At 32.3% G+C, this 27,044-nt stretch overlaps 3 protein-coding genes and 1 long non-coding RNA gene across 5 annotated transcripts; 3 read left to right on the forward strand and 1 right to left on the reverse strand.

Moving 5' to 3' along the window:
• Positions 1-86: 86 nt before the first annotated feature.
• LOC135131944 (WW domain-binding protein 2) lies at positions 87-15,985 on the forward strand. The gene is made up of 6 exons (XM_064059814.1): positions 87-292; positions 341-515; positions 566-725; positions 14,855-15,244; positions 15,392-15,477; positions 15,555-15,985. Exons 1-6 carry the CDS (start codon positions 237-239, stop codon positions 15,597-15,599), a joined length of 912 nt encoding a protein of 303 aa, XP_063915884.1. The 5' UTR covers positions 87-236; the 3' UTR covers positions 15,600-15,985.
• On the reverse strand, positions 9,248-10,396 carry LOC135131948 (uncharacterized). 2 transcript variants are annotated; one of them, XM_064059818.1, is made up of 2 exons: positions 10,143-10,396; positions 9,248-10,080 (listed from the first exon to the last, which is right to left on the reverse strand). In XM_064059818.1, exon 2 carries the CDS (start codon positions 10,075-10,077, stop codon positions 9,283-9,285), a length of 795 nt encoding a protein of 264 aa, XP_063915888.1. In that variant the 5' UTR covers positions 10,078-10,080; positions 10,143-10,396; the 3' UTR covers positions 9,248-9,282. The 2 variants fall into 2 exon arrangements, with proteins under 2 accessions (XP_063915888.1, XP_063915889.1); XM_064059819.1 differs by having other exon boundaries at positions 10,139-10,396.
• A 5,118-nt stretch (positions 15,986-21,103) lies between the features above and the next one.
• Positions 21,104-21,380, forward strand: LOC135132296 (uncharacterized). Its single transcript, XR_010280996.1, has 2 exons — positions 21,104-21,190; positions 21,240-21,380. It is a non-coding gene; the product is annotated as an uncharacterized LOC135132296 (long non-coding RNA).
• Positions 21,381-26,014: 4,634 nt separating this feature from the next.
• LOC135132724 (uncharacterized) lies at positions 26,015-26,492 on the forward strand. The gene is made up of 3 exons (XM_064060909.1): positions 26,015-26,165; positions 26,216-26,306; positions 26,356-26,492. The coding sequence occupies exons 1-3, from the start codon at positions 26,056-26,058 to the stop codon at positions 26,467-26,469; spliced, it is 315 nt and encodes a 104-aa protein (XP_063916979.1). The 5' UTR covers positions 26,015-26,055; the 3' UTR covers positions 26,470-26,492.
• Positions 26,493-27,044: the final 552 nt, after the last annotated feature.

Below are 27,044 nucleotides of genomic sequence, written 5' to 3' on the forward strand. Positions count from 1 at the left end.
GCGCACCACAGTGCGTTGCTACGTCACTACGCGAATGCGTCACGTCGTTCATCTCTCTCCCCCAACTGTGTCCGCCATCAGTTCTCCTTTTTCACACGTCGCGTTGTGTTTGCGTTACGTACGTCACCCAGATGTCATTTTCTGTCAAAATCGTCAAGACCCAACATTCCTAATTTTTCTAGAAAAACGGGATTTCCTTGGCACAGCAGTGACACGCCTCACCAACCCCACGAAAAATGTCTTTAAACACCGCCCACATAAACGGAGGCGTGTTGATCCACGCCGGAGAACAGTAAGCAAAAACGCCCCATTTTTCGTCAGTCAATGACTCCTTTTCCAGGATTCTTCTGTACTCGGACAACTGCATCGTGGAATGGTCGGGCCAGGGCGAGGGGGCCTTCAAGGGCTCCAAGCAGGGTCGCCTCTACCTGACCACCCATCGGCTCATCTTCAACAACAAAAACATGAACGACGCAATGCAGTCTTTCAGTTTCCCCTTTATCACGCTGAGCGAGGTAAAAATGCGCGGCGCGTCGAATTCGCTGTTGTTGACCGTTTGCTTCAGGTGGAGATTGAACAACCAGTATTTGGAGCCAATTACATAAAAGGGAAAGTTAGAGCTCAGCCTAATGGCAACTGGGTAGGAGAGGCCAAGTTTAAGTTAACCTTTAAGCGCGGCGGCGCCATCGAGTTCGGCGAGGCGATGCTCAAAGCTGCGTACTTGGGTGAGTGTCTTCGTGCATGATTTTTGTGGAGTTTGTGCGGAGGATTGTGGCTGCATGCAAAAATTCTCTTTGGAATTTTTAATGGAGGAGTAGAGTGTTGTTGCGTAATGCAGTGTGTTGCTCAATGATGAAAGGTGTTCCACTTGTGAACTATGGGGGAAGATAAGCCTAGTTCTGTAGTGAGAGTGCTATGACTCCTTGCTCTGGTGTAAGTAGTTCAAGTTCAGCTATTTGGATGGCGGTTTTGGGTGGTTAGCGGCCGATATTAGTGAGCTAACTGTCGGTGTTGATTATTATTGGAAGAATTTCGAAGATTGGACAGTGCATTGAGTAACGAGAGAGAAAAACAATTACATCAAGTGTTGATGCAACTGGGAACTGGTGACCTTGAGCAGTAACACTGTCAACAGCACCATCTAGCGGCGCAATTTTAGTTTTAATTAGGTTTTTTTTTTCTTAAAGTCGTTATTTTAACACGATTTCGTCCTAATGGCTGGAAATTTTAGTTGCTTCTTCAACGAATTCCGATTTTAATTTTTGCAGCAAGAAAAAATATCAAGTTAAAGTGTTTGAGGGTAAGTTAAATTAGTAAAATTCTGTTTGATGAAATTAATTTCATACTATTTCAAATTAGAAGTAACTATTATAATAGAGGATGTGAAGACATATTTTGAAATTTATGAGAGATTCGTTCGGTCTACCTTATGAAACTGACGATAATTTATTCCAATTGCCAATAGCGGAGGTGTAAAATTTATCGTCGATGCGGTCACCATTTTAAGTACGCAGCGAAAGTATGCGTCGTTTATATCATCCTTTGACGTTGTCGTTGACGTTGGGTTTTCAACCAATCAAATTGCGGTAGTGCTGCCAACTTGAAGGAAAATCCTCTAGGACATTCTTCTGGTTGACAACACTAATTCCACGAAAATCATATTAAGTAAATTTTGCCATTTTCTTCTTAATATATGTAGTCTTCTTTTCACAACAAGAAAGGTAAAACATGTTTAAAACGGTAAATTTTTGTAGGAAAGTGTCCATTTTGCAATTAGGCTCCGCCCCTCGGTTGAACGAATGAAAAATTCATCACAATTGAGCTTAGAATGGATATGGGCGGGGCTTATATTTTGCTTGTTTTTTAATACAACATAGCCATCTTTTCACAACAAGAAACTAAAAACATGGCACATTTTTACAAGGAAATATGGATTTTGCAATTATGGAGCGGAGCCTAATTGCAAAATTCCTTATACAAATTTTCCATTTTAAACATATTTTAAGTTTCTTGTTGTGAAAAAAAGTCTACAGATTGGAAAAAAAGAAAGGAAAATGTAAGCCCGCCCACCCGCCCTATCTCAATTGTGATGATCTTTTTTTATTTGCCGTGAACCAAAGGGACGAAGTTTAATTGCAAAATAGTTATTTCTTTACAGGAAATTAAGATCATATTTTAAGTTTCTTGTTCTGAAAAGACGACTACGTATATTAAGAAAAAGGGTCAAATATAAGCCCCGCCCACCCACCCCATCTCAATTGTGATGATTTTTATATTCTTAGAAACTCGAAACACGTTTAAAATGGTGAATTTTTGTAAGGAAATGTGGATTTTGGAATTGAATTCCGCCCCTTTGACTCTTGAAGATTAAAAAAAATCATCACAATCGAGATAGGGTGGGTGGGCGGGGCTTATATTTTGTCTTTTTTTTTTAATATACCTAGCCATGTTTTCTCCACAAGAAACGTAAAATATTGTTAAAATGGTCCATTTTTACTAGGAAATATGGATTTTGCAAAATCGATATTTCCTTATACAAATTTTCCATTTTAAACATGTTTTAATTTTCATGTTGGGAAAAGGAGTCTACACATATTAAAACAAAAATGCAAAATATAAGCCCGCCCACCCGCCCTATCTCAATTGTGATGATTTTTTTTATTTGCCGTGAACCAAGGGGACAGAGCTTAACTGCAAAATACTTATTTCTTTACAGGAAATTAAGAACATGTTTTTTAGTATCGTGTTATTCAAAACATACTATGTATATTAAGAGCAAAAGGGAAAATATAAACCCCGCCCACCCACCCCATCGCAATTGTGATGATTTTTATATTCTTAGAAACTTGAAACACGTTTAAAATGGTGAATTTTTGTAATAAAATATGGATTTTGCTATTAAATTCCGCTCCTTTGGGTCTTGATGATTTAAAAAATATATTTTGCTTTTTTTCTTAATTTACACAGTCGTCTTTTCAGAACAAGAAACTTAAAACATGTTTAAAATGATAAATTCTTGTAGACAAATATAGATCTTGCAATTGAGCCCCGCCCTTCGATCCGACAACTAATAAAAAAATCATCACTATCGAGATAGGGTGGGTGGGTGAGGTTATATTTCGCCTTTTTTCCTTAATATGTGTAGTCATCTTTTCACAACAAGAAACTTAAAACATGTTTAAAATGGTAAATAGGGAAATATCGATTTTGCAATTATGGGGCGGAGCGTAATTGCAAAATCGATATTTCCTTATACAAATTCTCCATTTTAAAGATGTTTTAAGTTTTGTTGTAAAAAGAAGTCTACACATATGTTTAAAACAAAAGGCAAAATTTAATCCCGCCCACCCGCCCTGTCTCAATTGTAATGATTTTTTTTTCACTGTCAGTCAAGGGGGCAGAACTTTACTGCAAAATCCGTATTTCTCTACGAGAAATTAAAAACATGTTTTTGAGTATGGTGTTCTACAAAGAATATTATGTATATCAATGAAAAAATAAAGCCAAAGATTAACTCCGCCCCGATCTCAATTCTCAATTGTGATGAATTTTTCATTCGTTGTCAGATCGAGGGGCGGGGTTTAATTACAAGATTCATATTTGTCTAGAAGAATTTACTATTTATCAAGTTTCTTGTTCTGAAAGGGAGACTACGTATATTATGAAAAAAGGCAAAATATAAGCCCCGCCCACCCGCCCTGTCTCAATTGTGATGATTTTTTTTTAATCGTCGAGAGTCAAAGGAGCGAAATTTAATTGTAAAATCGTTATTAAAAATCGTAGTGGAAAAACTGAAAATTTAAAAAATCATAAAAATAAAAAATTGAAAAATCGAAAAATCGAGAAGTCGAGAAATCAAAAAAACGTGAAATCAAAAATTAAAAAATTGAAAGATTCAATGGAAAAATCGAAAAATTGTAAAACTGAAACATCGGAAAATTGGAAAATCGAAAAATGAAAAAATCCCGAAATTGAATACTTGCAGAATCAAAAAATTGAAAAATCCCAAAACTGAAATATCGAAAAATTGAAAATCGACGAAAAAACTGAAAAAACCCAAAACTTAAATATCTAAAAATTGAGAAATGGAGAAATCGGAAATTTTGAAAACTTGAAAAATTCAAAAACTGCAAAATCGAAAATTTAAAAAATTGAGAAATCGAAAAATGGAAGAATTAAATATTGGAGAATCCCAAAACTGAAATACAGAAAAACTGAATAATTGAACTGAAAAATTAAAAAATTTCAAAACCGAAATATCGAAAAATCGAAAATTTTTAAAAATCATAAAACTGAAAAATCAAAGACCCGAAAAATTGAAAAACTGAAAAATGGAAAACTCGAGAAATCAACTCGAAGAGTGGAAAAATCTAAAAATTGAAAAATTAAAAATTGAAAAATTGGAAAGAGAAATATACATAGAAGAACTAAAAAATCGAGAAATCCAAAAATCTAAAATTATAAAAATTGAAAAATTAAAACATGAAAGAATTGAAAAATGGGAAATCGAAACAATAAAAACGAAAAATTGAAAAATCGAAAAAGCAAGAAAATAGAGATATCAAAAATCAAAATAACGAAAAATTGAGGAATTAAATATTGAAAAATCCCAACAGTGAAAAATCGAAAATTTGAAAAATCGAGGAATAATTTAAGAATCGAAAAATTGAAAAATCTTAAAACCGATACAATCAAAAATTGAGAAGGCGACAAATGAAAAATCGAGATACCAAAAAAGCGAAAAATCGTGGTTGAAAAAGCAAAAATTTAAAAAAATCAAAACTGAATATTCAAAAACCTGCAAAATTGAAAAATCGAGAAGTCGAAGAATAAAAAAGTCGTGAAATCAAAAATTGAAAAATTGAAAGATTGAAAAATTGTAAAACTGAAACTTTGGAAAATTGGAAAATCGAAAAATGAAAAAATCGCGAAATTGAACACTTGCAGAATCAAAAAATTGAAAAATCGCAACACTGAAGTATCGAAAAATTGAAAATCGACGAAAAAACTGAAAAAATCCAAAACTTAAATATCCAAAAATTGAGAAATCGAGAAATCGGAAAATTTGAAAACTTGAAAAGTCCAAAAACTGAAAAATCTAAAAACTGCAAAATCGAAAAATTAAAAAATTGAGAAATCGAAAAATGGAAGAATTAAATATTGGAGAATCCCAAAACTGAAATACAGAAAAACTGAATAACTGAAGAAAAATTTGATTGAAAAATTAAAAAATCTCAAAGCCGAAACATCGAAAAATTGAAAAATCGAAAAATCGAAAATTTTTAAAAATCATAAAACTGAAAAATCGAAAACCTGAAAAATTGAAAAACTGAAAAATGGAAAATAATATCGAAGAACTGAAAAATCTAGAAATCTAAATGTCAAAAATTTTAAAAATTTAAAGATTAAAACATGAAAGAATTGAAAAATTGAAAAAATGGGAAATCTATACAATAAAAACGAAAAACTGACAAATCTAAAAATTGAAAATCGAAAAAGCAAGAAAATACAGATATCAAAAATTGGTCTAAAGAGTTTAGACAGTACTTCCCTCGCTGTCGGAAACTTGACGACTGCATGCCTATTGTGTTTTTTTTCTCATTACATTTTTGTAGTGGGAATTTAAAAAAAAATTGCGATGACGTCATCAACATTTTTGCAAGGACACGTATATCAGTTGGGATAGATGTGGTGTAATACTAAGAATAAAATTATTATATTCTCAAATTTTCGGGAAAATGAATTGGGTCGTTTTGAATATTGATTTGTAATAATCAATAAAATAACGAAACAATTTACTCACGTATACGTATCAGAGGCAACTGAAAATCGTGTATGTATAAACATTCTTAATTTAAGATGACAGGCGTAACAGCATACGTGAGAGTCAAACAGAGAAACTGTAAACAAAACGACCATCGGTTTTATTGCTTCGACTTCCGCTTAATATATAAAACATTGGGTTTTATTTTAATTCTTGACGGTGAAATTCACAATTGGTTGATTATAAACATGTCTATTTCATATTCGCGGAACCAAGTGAGCGCATAAAACAAATGCAGGTCTGTAATGTTAAAGTCGATGTAAATAAGCGTGCTACCCTTATGTTTCAACCGAGTTTTTCCTTTAACAAATTTTGTGTCTACCAAATTGGGTTGGTTGGGGTGTAATACTAATAATAAGTGTTGCCTTTAATTTAATCAATAAAATAAATTGACTTCATTAATTTTTTTAAACCACCTCTTAAGAAAATCTAAAAAATATGAATGGAATGATAAATCACAAGTACAAACTCATCATATTTTTTGCATTTTAGATACGATTTATTCAGCAAAATTTAAGGGTGACGTCATCAATTTTTTTAGGAGGGATGAACAAATACATTTTGAACAAAAGTTTACCATGCTTATAATAACTTTAAAATATTCCCAAGATTTCAAAGCATTCGGTTTTGTAATTCCTGATTAAATCGATAAAATAAATTCACGCCTTCATTAATTTTTTTGAGTCACCCTGCATATGCAAATCCAAAAATATGAATGGAATGATAAATCACAAGTACAGACTCATCATATTTTGTACATTTTAGATACGATTTACTCGGCAAACTTTTGAGCTGACGTCATCAGTTTTTTGTAGAAGATAACCAAACATATTTTGACTAAAAATTTATTATGCTCTTTATAACCTTAAAACATCTGCAAGATTTCAAAGCATTCGGTTTTGTAGTTCCTGATTAAGTCAATAAAATAAATTTACGCATTCATTAATTTTTTTGAGTCACCCTGTGTATGCAAATCGAAAAAATTTGAATGGAATGATAAATCACAAGAAGAGACTCACCATATTTTGTACATTTTAGATAGGATTTATTCAGCAAAATTTTGTGGTGACGTCATAAATTTTTTAGGGGGGACGACCAAATACGTTTTGATCAAAAATTTACCATGCTTATGATAATTTTAAAATATCTTCAAGATTTCGAAGCATTCGGTTTTGTAGTTCCTGAGTAAATCAGTAAAATAAATTTACGCTTTCATTTATTTTCTTGAATCACCCTGTATATGCAAATCCAAAAAATATGAATGGAGTGATAGATCACAAGTACAGACTGATCATATTTTGTACATTTTAGATATGATTTATTCGGCAAATTTTCGAGCTGACGTCATCAAGTTTTTGGAGGGGATAAGCAAATATATTTTGACTAAACATTTATTATGCTCTTTATAACCTTAAAACATGTGCAAGATGTCAGAGCATTCCGTTTTGTAGTTCCTGAGTAAATCAGTAAAATAAATTTACGCTTTCATTTATTTTCTTGAATCACCCTGTATATGCAAATCCAAAAAATATGAATGGAGTGATAGATCACAAGTACAGACTGATCATATTTTGTACATTTTAGATATGATTTATTCGGCAAACTTTCGAGCTGACGTCATCAAGTTTTTGGAGGGGATAAGCAAATATATTTTGACTAAACATTTATTATGCTCTTTATGACCTTAAAACATCTGCAAGATTTCAGAGCATTCAGTTTTGTAGTTCCTGATTAAATCAATAAAATATATTTACGCATTCATTAATTTTTTTGAGTCACCCTGTATATACAAATCCAAAAAATATGAATGGAGTGATAGATCACAAGTACAGACTCATCATATTTTGTACATTTTAGATATGATTTATTCCACAAACTTTTGAGCTGACGTCATCAAGTTTTTGGAGGGGATAAGCAAATATTTTTTGACTAAAGATTTATGATGCTCTTTATAGCCTTAAAACATCTGCAACATTTCAAAGCATTCTGGTTAGCAGATTAAAAATTAAATTTCAAAATATTGTTTTATAATTTTGATTTTTTTTCCAAAAATCTGGACGTTTCGGGTGAAAAGTCGATTCAGAGTTGTAAACTACATGTGTAGGACTATGTTATTTTATACAATTGAAAACCCATTTACTATGTACAATTTTGAAGTGACGTCATCGCATTAGTGGTGGGGATGATTAGACAAATTTTGGTTAGCGTTTTACCATCTACATGATATTCTTAATATAAGTACAAAATTTCACAACAATCGGTCGAGTACTTTCGGAGATTATCTGTCTAATAAAAATCCGGGACAACAGACGGACAGACGGACAGACGGACAGACGGACGGACAGACGGACGGACAGACAGACGGAAATGTGAGACCTATTTCTTCGTCTTCTAGGGGTCATGAAAGATCGAGAAAACGTAAAAGTAGAGAGTCGGCCGACGGACTCGATTACAATACTTCCTTTGCTTACGCTCGGGAAGTAAAAATCAAAATAACGAAAAATTGAGGAATTAAATATTGAAAAAGCCCGATAGTGAAATATCGAAAATTTGAAAAATCGAGGAAAAATTTAAGAATCGAAAAATTGAAAAATCTTAAAACCGATACAAGCGACAAATGACAAATCGAGATATCTAAAAGGCAAAAATCGTGGTTGAAAAAGCGAAAATTAAAAAAAATCAAAACTGAAAAATCAAAAACCTGTAAAATTGAAAAATCAAAAACTTGAAAAATTGAGAAATCGAAAAATCAAAAAATCGATTAATCGAGAAATCGAAAATTTAGAAGCGTCAGAATTTAAAAAAACAAAAAATTTAAAAATGGAAATATTAAATCGAAAAGTCGAAAAATTGTAGGCAAAAAATCAGCCAAAGATGGTAAATTCTTGTAGGCAAATATGGATCTTGCAATTAAGCCCCGCCCCTCAATCTGACAACGAATGAAAAATCCATCCCAATTGAGAATTGAGATCGGGGCGGGTATGGGTGGGGCCTAATCTTTAGCTTTATTATTTTCTTAATATACATCGTACTCTTTGAAGAACACGACAATCAAAAACATGTTTTTAATTTTTCGTCGAGAAATAAGGATTTTGCAGTTAAGCTCTGCCCTCTTGACTCACGATGAATAAAAAAAATCATCACAATTGCGATAGGGTGGGTGGGTGGGGCTCCATTTTCCTTTTTTTGTTAATACATATGTGCAGACTTACTTCGTTAACAAGAAACTTAAAATTATTGTAGTGATCAACGTTGTAATGTAACGATAAAAGTTAAAAAGGTAAAGATTTGTTTCTGATTACGCATAATTCTAGTAATTGTCTCTAACGAACATAACTAAGCACTCATAATTACACAAAATTAGTTCCCAGAAGCAACGAAGGCGCAATTTAAACCAAACAACATAATTAAGTAATAGAAAAGATTTATTTATTATACAAATTTCCAGTCTTACTAGTCTAGTTTTCCTCGCAATCCTCCTGCTTGATCTCGTTCTCGACGACATAAATCGCGTCGTTTTCTTGACTCGCGGTGTTCGAAATGGAGCTCGAGATGCTTATATTCTTACTGAACTTCTTGTTCGAGTACGTATTCAAATGCGTTTTGAAATGTTTGTGAATGTTTGACATAATCCAAAACCCGTTCTGGTTCCTGAAAATCTTGAGTTCTCGCAGACATATGCAGCACGTAACGAAGCACTGGTTGGGGTCCTCGTGCGATATGTCCACCTTCATCTTGTTTATTTCTTTACTCACATGTGCGGCTTCTTCGAACGTCAGATTCCTCGAACAGAAGTTACTAATCCAGTTCATAAGCAACGAATAAATGTTTTGCTTTTCGCTGTCGACGTCTCTGGGTTTCGTACTGGTTCGGGGATGCCCTTCGATCTGCACCTGCTCGGGAGTTTTTTTGGCGGGAGTGTCCGACGCGTCGGTCAGAACACGCTTCTTGTTCGAGAAGTTCTTGTAGAACTGCGACATTTCTTGAAGGAGTTTCTTGTGGCCGGAAAATATGCAAAAACCTTGAGGGTAGTTTTTGAAGTACCCTAAGTATTTTTCGTGGTCGGGTTTGTCGATAATGTAGGGGACTATCTCGCGGCCGATTCTTTCCAGTTCTGTGATGTCCTCGACTTCCAGCTTCGACAAAGAGATTTTGTTGTCGAAGCCGGCGAGTAAGAGGAGGTTTTTGACGTGCAGAGGGAGCTTGATGGATTTTTCGCGTTCGAAGAAGTCGAGGATGTTGTCTTCGGACATGGCCTAAAAATGACAAGTTTGACATTTTGACACGGAAAAACTAACCTGAAATAGAGCAGACAAACGTTTTGCTTCGATTAGTCACACACTTATGCGAAGAATGGCGGCTAGGAGGCGACCGACGTGCTGTTATTCAGATGTCGATGTCGTGACTGTTCGTTACTCGATAACAATGTAGGTAGATTGGGTGTAGTTTCGTTACAATTATGCGTAATTAAAGGTAATTGTTCGGATTTGTAATTTGCGTAATTTATAGTAATGATGGGTAATTATTTGTATTTTTCGAGACGGTCGATGCGTGCACGCCCACGTCGCCGACGCGCACTTCTAATCTAGAAGGAGAGGATCAATATACGCTGTCAAGGTCAACGCTGACTAACAGGATAATTATGGTTGTAATTATCTGGAATTAACTGGATGTTTATTACTTCCCGAGCGTAAGCAAAGGAAGTATTGTAATCGAGTCCGTCGGCCGACTCTCTACTTTTACGTTTTCTCGATCTTTCATGACTCCTAGAATACGAAGAAAAAGGTCTCCCATTTCCGTCTGTCTGTCCGTCTGTCCATCTGTCCGTCTGTCCGTCTGCCGTCCCGGATTTTTATTAAACAGATAATCTCCGAAAGTACTCGACCGATTGTTGTGAAATTTTGTACTTTTATTAAGAATATCATGTAGATGGTAAAACGCTAACCAAAATTTGTCTAATCATCCCCACCACTAATGCGATGACGTCACTTCAAAATTGTACATAGTAAATGGGTTTTCAATTGTATAAAATAACATAGTCCTACACATGTAGTTTACAACTCTGAATCGACTTTTCACCCGAAACGTCCAGATTTTTGGAAAAAAAATCAAAATTATAAAACAACATTTTGATATTTAATTTTTAATCTGTTAACCAGAATGCTTTGAAATGTTGCAGATGTTTTAAGGCTATAAAGAGCATCATAAATCTTTAGTCAAAAAACATTTGCTTATCCCCTCCAAAAACTTGATGACGTCAGCTCAAAAGTTTGTGGAATAAATCATATCTAAAATGTACAAAATATGATGAGTCTGTACTTGTGATCTATCACTCCATTCATATTTTTTGGATTTGCATATACAGGGTGATTCAAAAAAATTAATGAAAGCGTAAATTTATTTTACTGATTTACAAAGAAACTACAAAACCGAATGCTTTGAAATCTTGCAGATGTTTTAAGGTTATAAAGAGCATAATAAATGTTTAGTCAAAATATATTTGCTTATCCCCTCCAAAAAATTTATGACGTCAGCTCAAAAGTTTGCCGAATAAATCGTATCTAAAATGTACAAAATATGATGAGTCTGTACTTGTGATTTATCATTCCATTCATATTTTTGGATTTGCATATGCAGGGTGACTCAAAAAAATTAATGAATGCGTCAATTTATTTTATCGATTTAATCAGGAATTACAAAACCGAATGCTTTGAAATCTTGGAGATATTTTAAAGTTATTATAAGCATGGTAAACTTTTGTTCAAAATGTATTTGTTCATCCCTCCTAAAAAAATTGTTGACGTCACTCTTAAATTTTGCTGAATAAATCCTATCTAAAATGCAAAAAATATGATGAGTTTGTACTTGTGATTTATCATTCCATTCATATTTTTACTTCCCGAGCGTAAGCAAAGGAAGGATTGTAATCGAGTCCGTCGGCCGACTCTCTACTTTTACGTTTTCTCGATCTTTCATGACCCCTAGAAGACGAAGAAATAGGTCTCCCATTTCCGTCTGTCTGTCCGTCTGTCCGTCCGTCTGTCTGTCCGTCTGCCGTCCCGGATTTTTATTAGACAGATAATCTCCGAAAGTACTCGACCGATTGTTGTGAAATTTTGTACTTATATTAAGAATATCATGTAGATGGTAAAACGCTAACCAAAATTTGTCTAATCATCCCCACCACTAATGCGATGACGTCACTTCAAAATTGTACATAGTAAATGGGTTTTCAATTGTATAAAATAACATAGTCCTACACATGTAGTTTACAACTCTGAATCGACTTCTCACCCGAAACGTCCAGATTTTTGGAAAAAAAAATCAAAATTATAAAACAACATTTTGAAATTTAATTTTTAATCTGCTAACCAGAATGTTTTGAAATGTTGCAGATGTTTTACGGCTATAAAGAGCATCATAAATCTTTAGTCAAAAAATATTTGCTTATCCCCTCCAAAAACTTGATGACGTCAGCTCAAAAGTTTGTGGAATAAGTCATATCTAAAATGTACAAAATATGATGAGTCTGTACTTGTGATCTATCACTCCATTCATATTTTTTGGATTTGCTTGTACAGGGTGACTCAAAAAAATTAATGAATGCGTAAATTTATTTTAATGATTTACTCAGAAACTACAAAACCGAATGCTTTGAAATCTTGCAGATGTTTTAAGGTTATAAAGAGCATAATAAATGTTTAGTCAAAATATATTTGCTTATCCCCTCCAAAAAATTGATGACGTCAGCTCGAAAGTTTGCCGAATAAATCCTATCCAAACTGTAAAAATATGATGAGTCTGTACTTGTAATTTATCACTCCATTCATATTTTTTGGATTTGCATATACAGAGTGACTCAAAAAAATTAATGAATGCGTAAATATATTTTATTGATTTAATCAGGAACTACAAAACCGAATGTTCTGAAATCTTGCAGATGTTTTAAGGCCATAAAGAGCATAATAAATGTTTAGTCAAAATATATTTGCTTATCCCCTCCAAAAACTTGATGACGTCAGCTCGAAAGTTTGCCGAATAAATCATATCTAAAATGTACAAAATATGATGAGTCTGTACTTGTCATTTATCACTCCATTCATATTTTTTGGATTTGCATATACAGAGTGACTCAAAAAAATTAATGAATGCGTAAATATATTTTATTGATGTAATCAGGAACTACAAAACGGAATGCTCTGACATCTTGCAGATGTTTTAAGGTTATAAAGAGCATAATAAATGTTTAGTCAAAATATATTTGCTTATCCCCTCCAAAAACTTGATGACGTCAGCTCGAAAATTTGCCGAATAAATCATATCTAAAATGTACAAAATATGATCAGTCTGTACTTGTGATCTATCACTCTATTCATATTTTTTGGATTTGCATATACAGGGTGATTCAAGAAAATAAATGAAAGCGTAAATTTATTTTACTGATTTACTCAGGAACTACAAAACCGAATGCTTCGAAATCTTGAAGATATTTTAAAATTATCATAAGCATGGTAAATTTTTGATCAAAATGTATTTGGTCGTCCCCCCTAAAAAATTTATGACGTCACCACAAAATTTTGCTGAATAAATCCTATCTAAAATGTACAAAATATGGTGAGTCTCTTCTTGTGATTTATCATTCCATTCAAATTTTTTCGATTTGCATATACAGGGTGACTCAAAAAAATTAATGAATGCGTAAATTTATTTTATTGATTTAATCAGGAACTACAAAACCGAATGCTTTGAAATCTTGCAGATGTTTTAAGGTTATAAAGAGCATAATAAAGTTTTAGGCAAAATATATTTGGTTATCTTCTACAAAAAACTGATGACGTCAGCTCAAAAGTTTGCCGAATAAATCGTATCTAAAATGTACAAAATATGATGAGTCTGTACTTGTGATTTATCATTCCATTCATATTTTTGGATTTGCATATGCAGGGTGACTCAAAAAAATTAATGAAGGCGTGGATTTATTTTATCGATTTAATCAGGAATTACAAAACCGAATGCTTTGAAATCTTGGGAATATTTTAAAGTTATTATAAGCATGGTAAACTTTTGTTCAAAATGTATTAGTTCATCCCTCCTAAAAAAATTGATGACGTCACCCTTAAATTTTGCTGAATAAATCCTATCTAAAATGCAAAAAATATGATGAGTTTGTACTTGTGATTTATCATTCCATTCATATTTTTTAGATTTTCTTAAGAGGTGGTTCAAATGAAGTCTATTTATTTTATTGATTAAATTAAAGGCAACACTTATTATTAGTATTACACCCCAACCAACCCAATTTGGTAGACACAAAATTTGTTAAAGGAAAAACTCGGTTGAAACATAAGGATAGCACGCTTATTTACATCGACTTTAACATTACAGACCTGCATTTGTTTTATGCGCTCACTTGGTTCCGCGAATGTGAAATAGACATGTTTATAATCAACCAATTGTGAATTTCACCGTCAAGAATTAAAATAAAACCCAATGTTTTATATAATAAGCGGAAGTCGAAGCAATAAAACCGATGGTCGTTTTGTTTACAGTTTCTCTGTTTGACTCTCACGTATGCTGTTACGCTTGTCATCTTAAATTAAGAATGTTTATACATAAACGATTTTCAGTTGCCTCTCATATTACACACCGGCGCCGTATACATGAGTAAATTGTTTCGTTATTTTATTGATTATAAGAAATCAATATTCAAAACGACCCAAATCATTTTCCCGAAAATTTGGGAATACAATAATTTTATTCTTAGTATTACACTACATCTATCCCAACTGATATACGTGTCCTTGCAAAAATGTTGATGACGTCATCGCAATTTTTTTTTAAATTCCCACTACAAAAATGTAATGAGAAAAAAACACAATAGGCATGCAGTCGTCAAGTTTCCGACAGCGAGGGAAGTACTGTCTAAACTCTTTAGACCAATTTTTTTATGGATGTTTTAGATTCTTGCGTCATTGTTTAGTAAAACTATCGAATTCGACATCAGAATTGTAAAGAAATTATTTTTTTCAGCAACGAGAGGCATGAACAACGATGCCCCGCCCCCGTACGTCCCTCCCGACACGCAGTGGTACGCCGCCCCGCCCCCAGCGTACGCCCCGCCCCCGGAAGGCTACTACGGCTGGGCGCCGCCGAGGCACGCTTTCCCCGACAACCCCCCGACCGACGGCGTGTACATGACCCAGGCTCCGCCCCCGTACCCAGGTATAAACCCCGCCTACCAACCGGGCGGTTACCCGCAGCAGGGCGGGCATCCGCAGCACGGGGGTTTCCCGCCCCAGAGAGGCTATCCTCCGCAGGGGGGCTACCCGCCGCAAGGGGGCTATCCGACGCAGCCAGGCTATCCGCCGCAACCGGGGTATCCGGCGCAAGGGGGCGCCTCCGGGTTTACGTCAGCAGCAGGTAATTATCCGTCTTGTGACAGGAGGCGCGGGAATCGGTTTGCGGACTATTCGGGTTACGGGGGAAGGGGGAGAGGAAACCAGCAATGTACTATCCAGTAGATGAATAAAAGTGGCATCTCAAATGTTCTTTTTGTTGTGTTTTAAGATGCTAAGGCGGCCGAGGCGGCTCAGTCGGCTTACTATGATCCGAATAGGCCACAGATGGCGTTCGTACCACCACCGGCCTACTATGTAAGTATGCCATGTCGTGTTTGTGTAAACATGCTGAACAATCACTCGGTAGTTGTAAAATTTTGTTTGTTTTGCAGGAAAATCCCCCAAGTTACAGCCAAGCCACCAAAAAAGACCAGTGATTTTCTGGAAAATGATGCGCGTCGTGAATAAATTTGTCTTTATTACTCTGACCGTAATTGTGTATTATTTTAATTATTTTCTGTTAAAGTTATGTATATTGTTGTTTGAATAATTTTATCATTCCGTTGAATAGGTTAAACCTGAGCACGGTCACGCAGGTGCGCAGGGCTTTAGATTTAGTTACTAAAGTTTAAACATCGTTGAACTCACAAATAATAATTGCATGCTTATTCCAGCAGCGTTGTTGTGTAATAAATATTTTAAAAGGTTTTGCACCCGCTTAACGAATTATGTATAAATAGTTAAGAATTATTGTAATATATTCTTATAATGTATAGATAGATCTGTATTCTCAGTTCAAAATAAAGATCTTATGTGGACTTTTTGTTGGGTTTTTATTGAAGTGATAATTTTTTACCATCTTCGCCATTTCCGACAAATCTACCATGGTTGTTACAGTGTTTTGGATGCCTTCTTGTAATTCTCGACACATGGCTAGCTGATTTCACAGTTTCGATTTTCAGGGACCGTACCGGTTATTTCCGTGAGCATTTTGTGTGTCGCTGGGATGTTTCTGTTTTGTTGTTTCTGGTAAGTGTTTGAGCTTCTCAACCTCTTTTTGAGTCATTTTGTTCGATTGTGGTTTAATTCATAATTTTAGTCCTGTTTTGGGAAGATAAATTTATTCAAATCAAACTAACTTCTACGTGACATTCTTTCGATGTATAAACATAAATAAACACTTGAGCTTCAGATTGCTATTACCTAGTGCTGAAGGACAAGGTGTCTTACTTATGCCTCTGGTTTTTACTTTACAGCGGTAATGACAAAACGAAAACCGTAAAATCAAATTTTATTATGTTTTTAAAGAATGTATTTGTCGGAAATTAAGAACCTCATTTTTTAAATTTGCTTATACAGGGTCACAATTAAATAATAAGGATCACTCCATTTTCCCAGAAAATATGTATACATAGTATTTTTTAACAACACGATACCCAAGAACATGTTTTTTCTTTCTAATAGAAAAATAAGGATTTTACAATTAAGCTTTGCCCCTCGCGTTACGACGAATAAAAAAAATCATCAGAATTGAGATAGGGTGGGTGGGCGGGGCTTATATTTTGCCTTTTTTTTCTTAATATACAGAGCAATCTTTTCACGACAAGAAACTTAAAATACGGTTAAAATGGTACATTTTTGCAAGGACAAATGGATCTTGCAATGATGGGGCGGAGCCTAATTGTAAAATCGATGTTTCCTTATACAAATTTTCCATTTTAAACATGTCGTAAAAAGAAGTCTACATATATTAAAACAAAAAGGCAAAATGAAGGCCCGCCCACCCACCCCATCTCAATTGTGATGAATTTTTTTATTCTTATAAATTTAAAACACGTTTAGAATGGTTAATTTTTGTAAGGAAATATGGATTTTGCAATTAGGCTCCGCCCCTAGGTCTGCCAACGAATGAAAATTTCATTACTATTTAGATCAATGCAGGTATGGGTGGGGCTTAATCTTTGGCTGATTTTTTGCCTACAATTTTTCGATTTCTCAATTTTTAAAAAATTAAAAAAATTTTTCGATTTTTTAATTTGACACTTTTAAATTTTCCATTTCTCAATTTCGCGGATAAACGATTTTTTGATTTTTCGATTTTTCAATTTTTCAGGTTTTGATTTTTGAGTTTTATGATTTTTTTTAAATTATCGCTTTTTCAACCACGATTTTTCGCCTTTTTGGTAGTTCGATATTTCATTTGTCGCTTTCTCAATTTTCGATTGTATCGGTTTTAAGATTTTTCAATTTTTCGATTCTTAAATTTTTCCTCGATTTTTCAAATTTTCGATATTTCACTGTTGAGATTTTTCAATATTTAATTCCTCGAGTTTTCGTTATTTTGATTTTTGATTTATGTATTTTCCTGCTTTTTCGATTTTTCAATTCTACAATTCTTTCATGTTTTAATTATTCAATTTTTAAAATTATAGATTTTTGGATTTCTGGATTTTTCAGTTCTTCGATATTTCTATTTTTCAATTTTTCGATGTATAATTTTTCAATTTTTAGATTTTTCGACGAATTGATTTCTCGAGTTTTCCATTTTTCAATTGTTCAATTTTTCCGGTTTTTGATTTTTCAGTTTTACGATTTTTAAAAATTTTAGATTTTTCGATTTCTCAATTTTTTAATTTTTCGATTTTGCAGTTTTTAGATTTTTCAGTTTTTGGATTTTTCAAATGTTCCGCTTTCTGATTTCTCGATTTCTCAATTTTTGGATATTTAAGTTTTGGGTTTTTTCAATTTTTTCGTCGATTTTCAATTTTTCGATATTTCAGTGTTGCGATTTTTCAATTTTTTGAGTCTGCAAGTGTTCAATTACAAGATTTTTTCATTTTTCGATTTTCCAATTTTCCGATGTTTCAGTTTTACAATTTTTCAATTTTTCCATTCAATTTTTCAATTTTTGATTTCACGAGTTTTTGATTTCTCGATTTTTCGGTTTTTCAATTTTTTTAAATTTTCGGTTTTTCCACTATGATTTTTAATAACGATTTTACAATTAAATTCCGCTCCTTTGACTGTCGACGATTAAAATAAATCATCACAATTGAGATAGGGTGGGTGGGCGGGGTTATATTTTTCCATTCAATCTTTCAATTTTTGATTTTTCGACTATTTGATTTATGGACTTCTCGATTTTTCGATTTTTCAATTTTTCAGGTTTTTGATTTTTCAGTTTTATGATTTTTTTAAATTTTCGCATTTTCAACCACGATTTTTCGCCTTTTAGATATCTCGATTTTTCATTTGTCGCTTGTATTGGTTTTAAGATTTTTCAATTTTTCGATTCTTAAATTTCTCCTCGATTTTTCAAATTTTCAATATTTCACTGTTGGGATTTTTCAATATTTAATACCTCAGTTTTTCGTTATTTTGATTTTTGATATCTGTATTTTCTTGTTTTTTTCGATTTTTCAATTATAGATTTTTCAGTTTTTCGTTTTTATTGTTTCGATTTCCCATTTTTTCAATTTTTCAATTCTTCCATGTTTTAATTTTTGCAATTTTTAAAATTTTAGATTTTTGGATTTCGCGTTTTTTCAATTCTTCGATATTTCTATTTTTCAATTTTTCAATTTTTAGATTTTTCGACTCTTTGAATTGATTTCTCGAGTTTTCCATTTTTCAGTTTTTCAATTTTTCAGGTTTTTGATCTTTCAGTCTTATGATTTTTAAAAATTTCCGATTTTTCGACTACGATTTTTCGATGTTTCCGTGTTCAGATTTTTTAATTTACCAATTCAATTGTTCTTCAATTATTCAGTTTTTCTGTGTTTAAGTTTTGGGATTCTCCAATATTTAATTCTTCCATTTTTCGATTTCTCAATTTTTTAATTTTTCGATTTCGCAGTTTTTAGATTTTTCAGTTTTTGGATTTTTCAAGTTTTCAAATTTTTCGCTCTCCGATTTCTCGATTTCTCAATTTTTGGATACTTAAGTTTTTAAGTTTTTCCAGTTTTTTCGTTCGATTTTTCGATATTTCAGTCTTGCGATTTTTCAATTTTTTGATTCTGCAAGTGTTTAATTTCGTGATTTTTTCATTGTTCGATTTTCCAATTTTCGATGTTTCAGTTTTACAATTTATCAATTTTTCCATTTAATCTTTCAATTTTTCAATTTTTGATTTCACGACTTTTTGATTTCTCGACTTCTGGATTTTTCGATTTTTCGATTTTTCAGTTTTATGATTTTTTAAATTTTCCGTTTTTCCACTACGATTTTTAATAACGATTTTACAATTAAATTCCGCCCCTTTGACTCTCAACGATTTTTCGACTTTTCGATTTTTTAATTTCTGACGCTTCCAAATTTTGGATTTCTCGATTAATCAATATTTTGATTTTTCGATTTTTCAATTTTTCAAGTTTTTGATTTTTCAATTTTACAGGTTTTTGATTTTTCAGTTTTGATTTTTTTTATTTTTGATTGGGATTTTTCAAATTTTCGATTTTTCACTGTTGGGATTTTTCAATATTTAATTCCTCAATTTTTCGTTATTTTGATTTTTGATATCTGTATTTTCTTGCTTTTTCGATTTTTCAATTTTTCGTTTTTATTGTTTCGATTTCCCATTTTTCAATTTTTCAATTCTTTCATGTTTTAATTTTTCAATTTTTATAATTTTAGATTTTTGGATTTCTCGATTTTTTAGTTCTTCTATATTTCTCTTTTTCAATTTTTCAATTTTTAGATTTTTCCACTCTTCGAGTTGATTTCTCGAGTTTTCCATTTTTCAGTTTTTCAATTTTTCGAGTCTTTGATTTTTCAGTTTTATGATTTTTAAAAATTTTCGATTTTTCGATATTTCGGTTTTGAAATTTTTTAATTATTCAGTTCAATTATTCAGTTTTTCTGTATTTCAGTTTTGGGATTCTCCAATATTTAATTCTTCCATTTTTCGATTTCTCAATTTCTTAAATTTTCGATTTTGCAGTTTTGGGATTTTTCAAGTTTTCAAATTTTTCGATTTCTCCATTTCTCAATTTTTAGATATTTAAGTTTTGGGTTTTTTCAGTTTTTTCTTCGATTTTCAATTTTTCGATATTTCAGTCTTGCGATTTTTCAATTTTTTGATTCTGTAAGTGTTCAATTTCGCGATTTTTTCATTTTTCGATTTTCCAATTTTACGGTGTTTCAGTTTTACAATTTTTCAATTTTTCCATTCAATCTTTTAATGTTTCAATTTTTGATTTCACGACTTTTTGATTTCTTTTTATTCGCTGTTAAGCAAGGGGGCAGAACTTAACTTAACAAAAAATTAAAAACATGTCTTTCAGAATCGTCTTGTTCCAAGAATACTCTGTATATTAAGAAAAAAAGGCAAAATATAAACCCCGCCCACCCACCCCGTCTCAATTGTGATGATCTTTTTCATTCTTATAAACTCAAAACACGTTTAGAATGGTAAATTTGTAGAGAAATAGGAAATTTGCAGTTAAGCTCCGCCCCCTTGGCTCACGACGAATAAAAAAAAATCATCAGAATTGAGATAGGGTGGGTGGGCGGGGTTACAATTTACCTTTTTTTTTTTCTTAATACGTATTTAACTCGTAAATTTGAATTACTAAGAAATAAATTGTAAGATGTGTATACAATGGCACAGGGCCCCACTTAGTAAATTTCCCGGTAGACCCCCATGTCCTCAATCCGACACTGACCTCTTGTACACAAATCTTCCAGCATCCAAAAAAAACGGAACGAATCTCTGAAGCTTGGAGCCGCACCTCCAAGAAAATTCCTCACCTTCTCAAACAACTCGTTAAATAGGTTAATGACTTTCCGGCATTACGATCAAGATAAAAATAGTACCATCAACACCACGTTACCCAAACTTGAGAAACTCGAAACTGATTTGTCGGACTCTGATGATACGTTTCGCAAGTAACGAAACGAGGTATCGATTGGAAAAGAGCGCTAAATTGGTTGTTTCAGCTTCGAATCTTCGTGCCTGAGGATCGGTGACGAGCTAGACGAAGATGCTAAGTCTTGTGTGAGCTGCGACTCCGGATTTACCTTCTATTCTGTAAGTGTTGCGGAAATTTCGACGACGTTTCTAGTGTTAAAATTTTTAGACTTATCCGCATGTTGCTCGTTCTGGGTCCAACACTTCCGATGGGACGTTCAAGAGCGCCAGGAATTCTCTGATTAAAATTTCTTCAAGTACCAACACCGTTGTTGTTGTTTAAAATCCAATAAATGTTTAATTGTTCATATTTTATTTTTTAAATACATTGCATTGGTTATTATATACATCTACTATGGACAAATAATATATTAAATAAAATACATTTTTGGCGCTCCGCGAGCTTCGTAAGTTCCCGCAGCGCCAGACCTCTAACACAAAAATTGTACAAAACCAATTTCCTATTTCACCGGAAACAAATCTATTTTGGCAAATAACAAGTTATGTTTGTACAGCTTAAATCACAATCTTTCAAGTATTTGCGAATAACACACATTTTCCACTAAACGTAACCTCGTACAAAATAATCACTCTACGAAACAATTATGGCAAAGTTCCCTTAGATTAGACTTGTCTATAATTTGTTAGAAAAATAAATAACGGAAAGCGAAACCACCAAAACTTGATTGAATCTTAAAAAATACGACAACACCACAGATCTAACCAAATATCAACGTTCTTAAGCACCTCCTTGCTGAAAGTAGAGAACCACTTAAAGCTTATCTACAACAACAAATCAACAATGTGTACAATCAACTACCCGTACTTTCACCAAGAAGTGCGCAGATCTCGTAGTTATATCTGATTAATGATTTTGATTAAAAACTCGAGAAAGAAATAGAAGAAAATCAAAAGTATGGCCGTGAATCAGGAAATCATCGCCCTTTAAAATTTTAGATTTTTGGATTTCTCGATTTTTCAGTTCTTCGATTTTTCAATTTTCGATTTTTATTAATTTTTCACTTTTTAGATTTTTCTACTCTTGGAGTTGATTTCTCGAGTTTTCCATTTTTCAGGTTTTTGATTTTTCAGTTTTATGACTTTTAAAAATTTCCCATTTTTCGATTTCTCAATTTTTCGCTTTTGAGATTTTTTAATTTTTCAATTCAATTTTTCTTCAATTATTCAGTTTTTCTGTATTTCAGTTTTGGGATTCTACAATATTTAATTCTTCCATTTTTCGATTTCTCAATTTTTTAATTTTTCGATATTTCAGTGTTGCCATTTTTCAATTTTTTGATTCTGCAAGTGTTAATTTCGCGATTTTTTCATTTTTCGATTTTCCAATTTTCCGATGTTTCAGTTTTACAATGTTTCCGTTCCATCTTTCAATTTTTGATTTCACGACCTTTTAATTTCTCGACTTCTCGATTTTTCGATTTTTCAATTTTTCAGGTTTTGATTTTTCAGTTTTATGATTTTTTTCAATTTTCGCTTTTTCAACCACGATTTTTCGCTTTTTTGGTATCTCGATTTTTCATTTGTCGCTTTCTCAATTTTCGATTGTATGGGTTTTAAGATTTTTCAGTTTTTCGATTCTTAATTTTTTCCTCGATTTTTAAAATTTTCGATATTTCACTGTTGGGATTTTTCAATATTTAATTCCTCAATTTTTCGTTATTATATTTTTTGATATATGTATGTATTTTCTTGCTTTTTAGATTTTTCAGTTTTTCGTTTTTATTGTTTCGATTTCCCATTTTTCAATTCTTCAATTCTTTAATTCGTTTATGTTTTAATTTTTCAATTTTTAAAATTTTAGATTTTTGGATTTCTCGATTTTTCAGTTCTTCGATTTTTCAATTTTTTGATTTTTCGACTCTTGGAGTTGATTTCTCGAGTTTTCCATTTTTCAGGTTTTTGATTTTTCAGTTTTATGACTTTTAAAAATTTCCGATTTTTCGATTTCTCAATTTTTCGCTTTTGAGATTTTTTAATTTTTCAGTTCAATTTTTCTTCAATTATTCAGTTTTTCTGTATTTCAGTTTTGGGATTCTACAATATTTAATTCTTCCATTTTTCGATTTCTCAATTTTTTAATTTTTCGATATTTCAGTGTTGCCATTTTTCAATTTTTGATTCTGCAAGTGTTCAATTTCGCTATTTTTTCATTTTTCAATTTTCCAATTTTCCGATGTTTCAGTTTTACAATTTTTCCATTCAATGTTTCAATTTTTGATTTCACGACCTTTTAATTTCTCGACTTCTCGATTTTTCGATTTTTCAATTTTTCAGTTTTGATTTTTTTCAATTTTCGCTTTTTCAACCACGATTTTTCGCCTTTTTGGTATCTCGATTTTTCATTTGTCGCTTTCTCAATTTTCGATTGTATGGGTTTTAAGATTTTTCAGTTTTTCGATTCTTAAATTTTTCCTCGATTTTTAAAATTTTCGATATTTCACTGTTGGGATTTTTCAATATTTAATTCCTCAATTTTTCGTTATTTTGATTTTTGATAGATGTATGTATTTTCTTGCTTTTTAAATTTTTCAGTTTTTGTTTTTATTGTTTCGATTTCCCATTTTTCAATTCTTCAATTCTTTAATTCGTTTATGTTTTAATTTTTCAATTTTTAAAATTTTAGATTTTTGGATTTCTCGATTTTTAAGTTCTTCGATTTTTCAATTTTCGATTTTTATTAATGTTTCAATTTTTAGATTTTTCGACTTTTCGAGTTGATTTCTCGAGTTTTCCATTTTTTAGTTTTTCAATTTTTCAGGTTTTTGATTTTTCAGTTGATTTTTAAAAATTTTCGATTTTTCGACTACGATTTTTCGATTTCTGAATTTTTCGATGTTTCGATTTTGAGATTTTTAAATTTTTCAATTCAATTTTTCTTCAATTATTCAGTTTTTCTGTATTTCAGTTTTGGGATTCTCCAATATTTAATTCTTCCACTTTTCGATTTCTCAATGTTTTAATTTTTCAATTTTGCAGTTTTTAGATTTTTCAGTTTTTGGATTTTTCAAGTTTTCAAATTTTCCGATTTCTCGATTTCTCAATTTTTGGATATTTAAGTGTTGGGTTTTTTCAGTTTTTTCGTCAATTTTCAATTTTTCAATACTTCAGTGTTGCGATTTTTCAATTTTTTGATTCTGCAAGTGTTCAGTTTCGCGATTTTTTCATTTTTTGATTTTCCAATTTTCCGATGTTTCAGTTTTACAATTTTTCCATTCAATCTTGATTTTTGATATCTGTATTTTCTTGCTTTTTCGATTTTTCAATTTTTACATTTTTCAGTTTTTCGTTTTTATTGTTTCGATTTCTCATTTTTTTAATTTTTCAATTCCTTCATGTTTTAATTTTTCAATTTTTAAAATTTTAGATTTTTGGATTTCTCGATTTTTCAATTCTTTGATATTTCTTTTTTTCAATTTTTCGATTTTCAATTTTTCAATTTTTAAATTTTTCGACTGTTCGAGTTGACTTCTCGAGTTTTTCATTTTTCAGTTTTTCAATTTTTCAGGTTTTTGATTTTTCAGTTTCGATTTCTGAATTTTTCGATGTTTCGGTTTTGAGATTTTTAAATTTTTCAATTTAATTTTTCTTCAATTATTTAGTTTTTCTGTATTTCAGTTTTGGGATTCTCCAATATTTAATTCTTCCACTTTTCGGTTTCTCAATTTTTTAATTTTTCGATTTTGCAGTTTTTAGATTTTTCAGTTTTAGGATTTTTCAAATTTTCAAATTTTCCGCCTTCCGATTTCTCGATTTCTCAATTTTTGGATATTTAAGTCTTGGGTTTTTTCAGTTTTTCCGTCGATTTTCAATTTTTCGATATTTCAGTGTTGCCATTTTTCGATTCTTTAATTCTGCAAGTGTTCAATTTCGCGATTTTTTCATTTTTCAATTTTCCAATTTTCCGGTGTTTAAGTTTTACAATTTTTTAATTTTTCCATTCAATCTTTCAATTTTTGTTTTCTCGATTTTTCGATTTTTCAATTTTTCAGGTTTTTGATTTTTCAGTTTTATGAGTTTTTAAATTTTCGGTTTTTCCACTACGATTTTAATAACGATTTTACAATTAAATTCCGCTCCTTTGACTCTCGGGGTTATATTTTGCTCTTTTTCATAATATACGTAGTCGCCCTTTCAGAACAAGAAACTTAATCAATAGTAAATTCTTCTAAAGTAGACAAATATAAATCTTGCACTTAAGCCCCGCCCGTCGACTGACAACGAATGAAAAATTCATTACGATTGAGACAGGGCGGATGGGCGGGGCTTATAGTTTGCCTTTTTTTTAAATATACATAGCCATCTTTTCACAACAAAAACTTAAAACATGGTTAAAATGGTACATTTCTGCAAGGAAATATGAATCTTGCAATTATGGGGCGGAGCTTAATTGAAAAATTGATATTTCTTTATACAAATTTTCCATTTTAAACATGTTTTAAGTTTCTTGTTGTAGAAAGAAGTCTACACATATTAAAACAAAAAGGCAAAATATAAGCCCGCCCACCCACCCTGTCTCAATTGTGATGATTTTTTTTTCGGTGTCAACCAAGAGGGCAAAACTTAACTGCAAAAGACTTATTTCTTTACAAAAAATTAGAAACATGTCTTTGAGAATGGTCTTATTCAAAGAATACTCTGTATATTAAGAAAAAAAGGCAAAATATGAACACAGTTGAGATGGGGTGGGTGGGCGGGGCTACAATTTACCTTGTTTTTCTTAATATGTGTAGACTTATTTAATTAGTACATTTGAGTTACTAAGCAATAAATTGTAAGATCTGTATACAATGGCACAGGGCCCCACTTAATAAATTTCCCGGTGGACCCCATGTCTTCAATCCGCCACTGACCTCTTGTATACGAAATCTTCCAGCATCCAAAAAAGACGGAACGAATCACTGAAGCTTGAAGCCGCACCTCGAAGAAAGTTCTTCACCTTCTCAAACAACTCGTTAAATAGGTTAATGGCTTTCCGGCATTACGATCAAGATAAAAATAGTACCATCAACACCACGTTACCCAAACTTGAGAAACTCGAAACTGATTTGTCGGACTCTGATGATACGTTTCGCAAGTAACGAAACGAGGTATCGATTGGAAAGAGCGCTAAATTGGTTGTTTCAGCTTCGAGTCTTCGTGCCTGAGGATCGGTGACGAGCTAGACGAAGATGCTAAGTCTTGTGTGAGCTGCGACTCCGGATTTACCTTCTATTCTGTAAGTGTTGCGGAAATTTCGACGACGTTTCTAGTGTTAAAATTTTCAGACTTATCCGCATGTTGCTCGTTCTGGGTCCAACACTTCCGATGGTACGTTCAAGAGCGCCAGGAATTCTCTGATTAAAATTTCTTCAAGTACCAACACCATTGTTGTTGTTTAAAATCCAATAAATGTTTAATTGTTCATATTTTATTTTTTAAATACATTGCATCGGTTATTATATACATCTACTATGGACAAATAATATATTAAATAAAATACATTTTTTCCAATAAGTTTGGCGCTCCGCGAGCTTCGTAAGTTCCCGCAGCGCCAGACCTCTAACACAAAAATTGTACAAAACCAATTTCCTATTTCACCGGAAACAAATCTATTTTGGCAAATAACAAGTTATGTTTGTACAGCTTAAATCACAATCTTTCAAGTATTTGCGAATAACACACATTTTCCACTAAACGTAACCTCGTACAAAATAATCACTCTACGAAACAATTATGGCAAAGTTCCCTTAGATTAGACTTGTCTATAATTTGTTAGAAAAATAAATAACGGAAAGCGAAACCACCAAAACTTGATTGAATCTTAAAAAATACGACAACACCACAGATCTAACCAAATATCAACGTTCTTAAGCACCTCCTTGCTGAAAGTAGAGAATCACTTAAAGCTTATCTACAACAACAAATCAACAATGTGTACAATCAACTACCCGTACTTTCACCAAGAAGTGCGCAG

This window comes from Zophobas morio, unplaced genomic scaffold, assembly GCF_036711695.1.
Source record: "Zophobas morio isolate AGI-343-1 ecotype UQ-CSIRO unplaced genomic scaffold, CSIRO_AGI_Zmor_V1 ptg000021l, whole genome shotgun sequence".
In the NCBI taxonomy this organism is placed as follows: domain Eukaryota; kingdom Metazoa; phylum Arthropoda; class Insecta; order Coleoptera; family Tenebrionidae; genus Zophobas; species Zophobas morio.

Coding starts and splice junctions, on each gene's coding strand:
- LOC135132724 (XM_064060909.1), top strand. CDS start 26,056: ATGGCTTTCCGGCATTACGATCAAGATAAAAATAGTACCATCAACACC. Junction 26,166..26,215: donor TCTGATGATACGTTTCGCAA/GTAACGAAACGA, acceptor TGGTTGTTTCAG/CTTCGAGTCTTCGTGCCTGA. Junction 26,307..26,355: donor CCGGATTTACCTTCTATTCT/GTAAGTGTTGCG, acceptor TAAAATTTTCAG/ACTTATCCGCATGTTGCTCG.
- LOC135131948 (XM_064059818.1), bottom strand. CDS start 10,077: ATGTCCGAAGACAACATCCTCGACTTCTTCGAACGCGAAAAATCCATC.
- LOC135131944 (XM_064059814.1), top strand. CDS start 237: ATGTCTTTAAACACCGCCCACATAAACGGAGGCGTGTTGATCCACGCC. Junction 516..565: donor CCTTTATCACGCTGAGCGAG/GTAAAAATGCGC, acceptor CGTTTGCTTCAG/GTGGAGATTGAACAACCAGT. Junction 726..14,854: donor GCTCAAAGCTGCGTACTTGG/GTGAGTGTCTTC, acceptor TATTTTTTTCAG/CAACGAGAGGCATGAACAAC.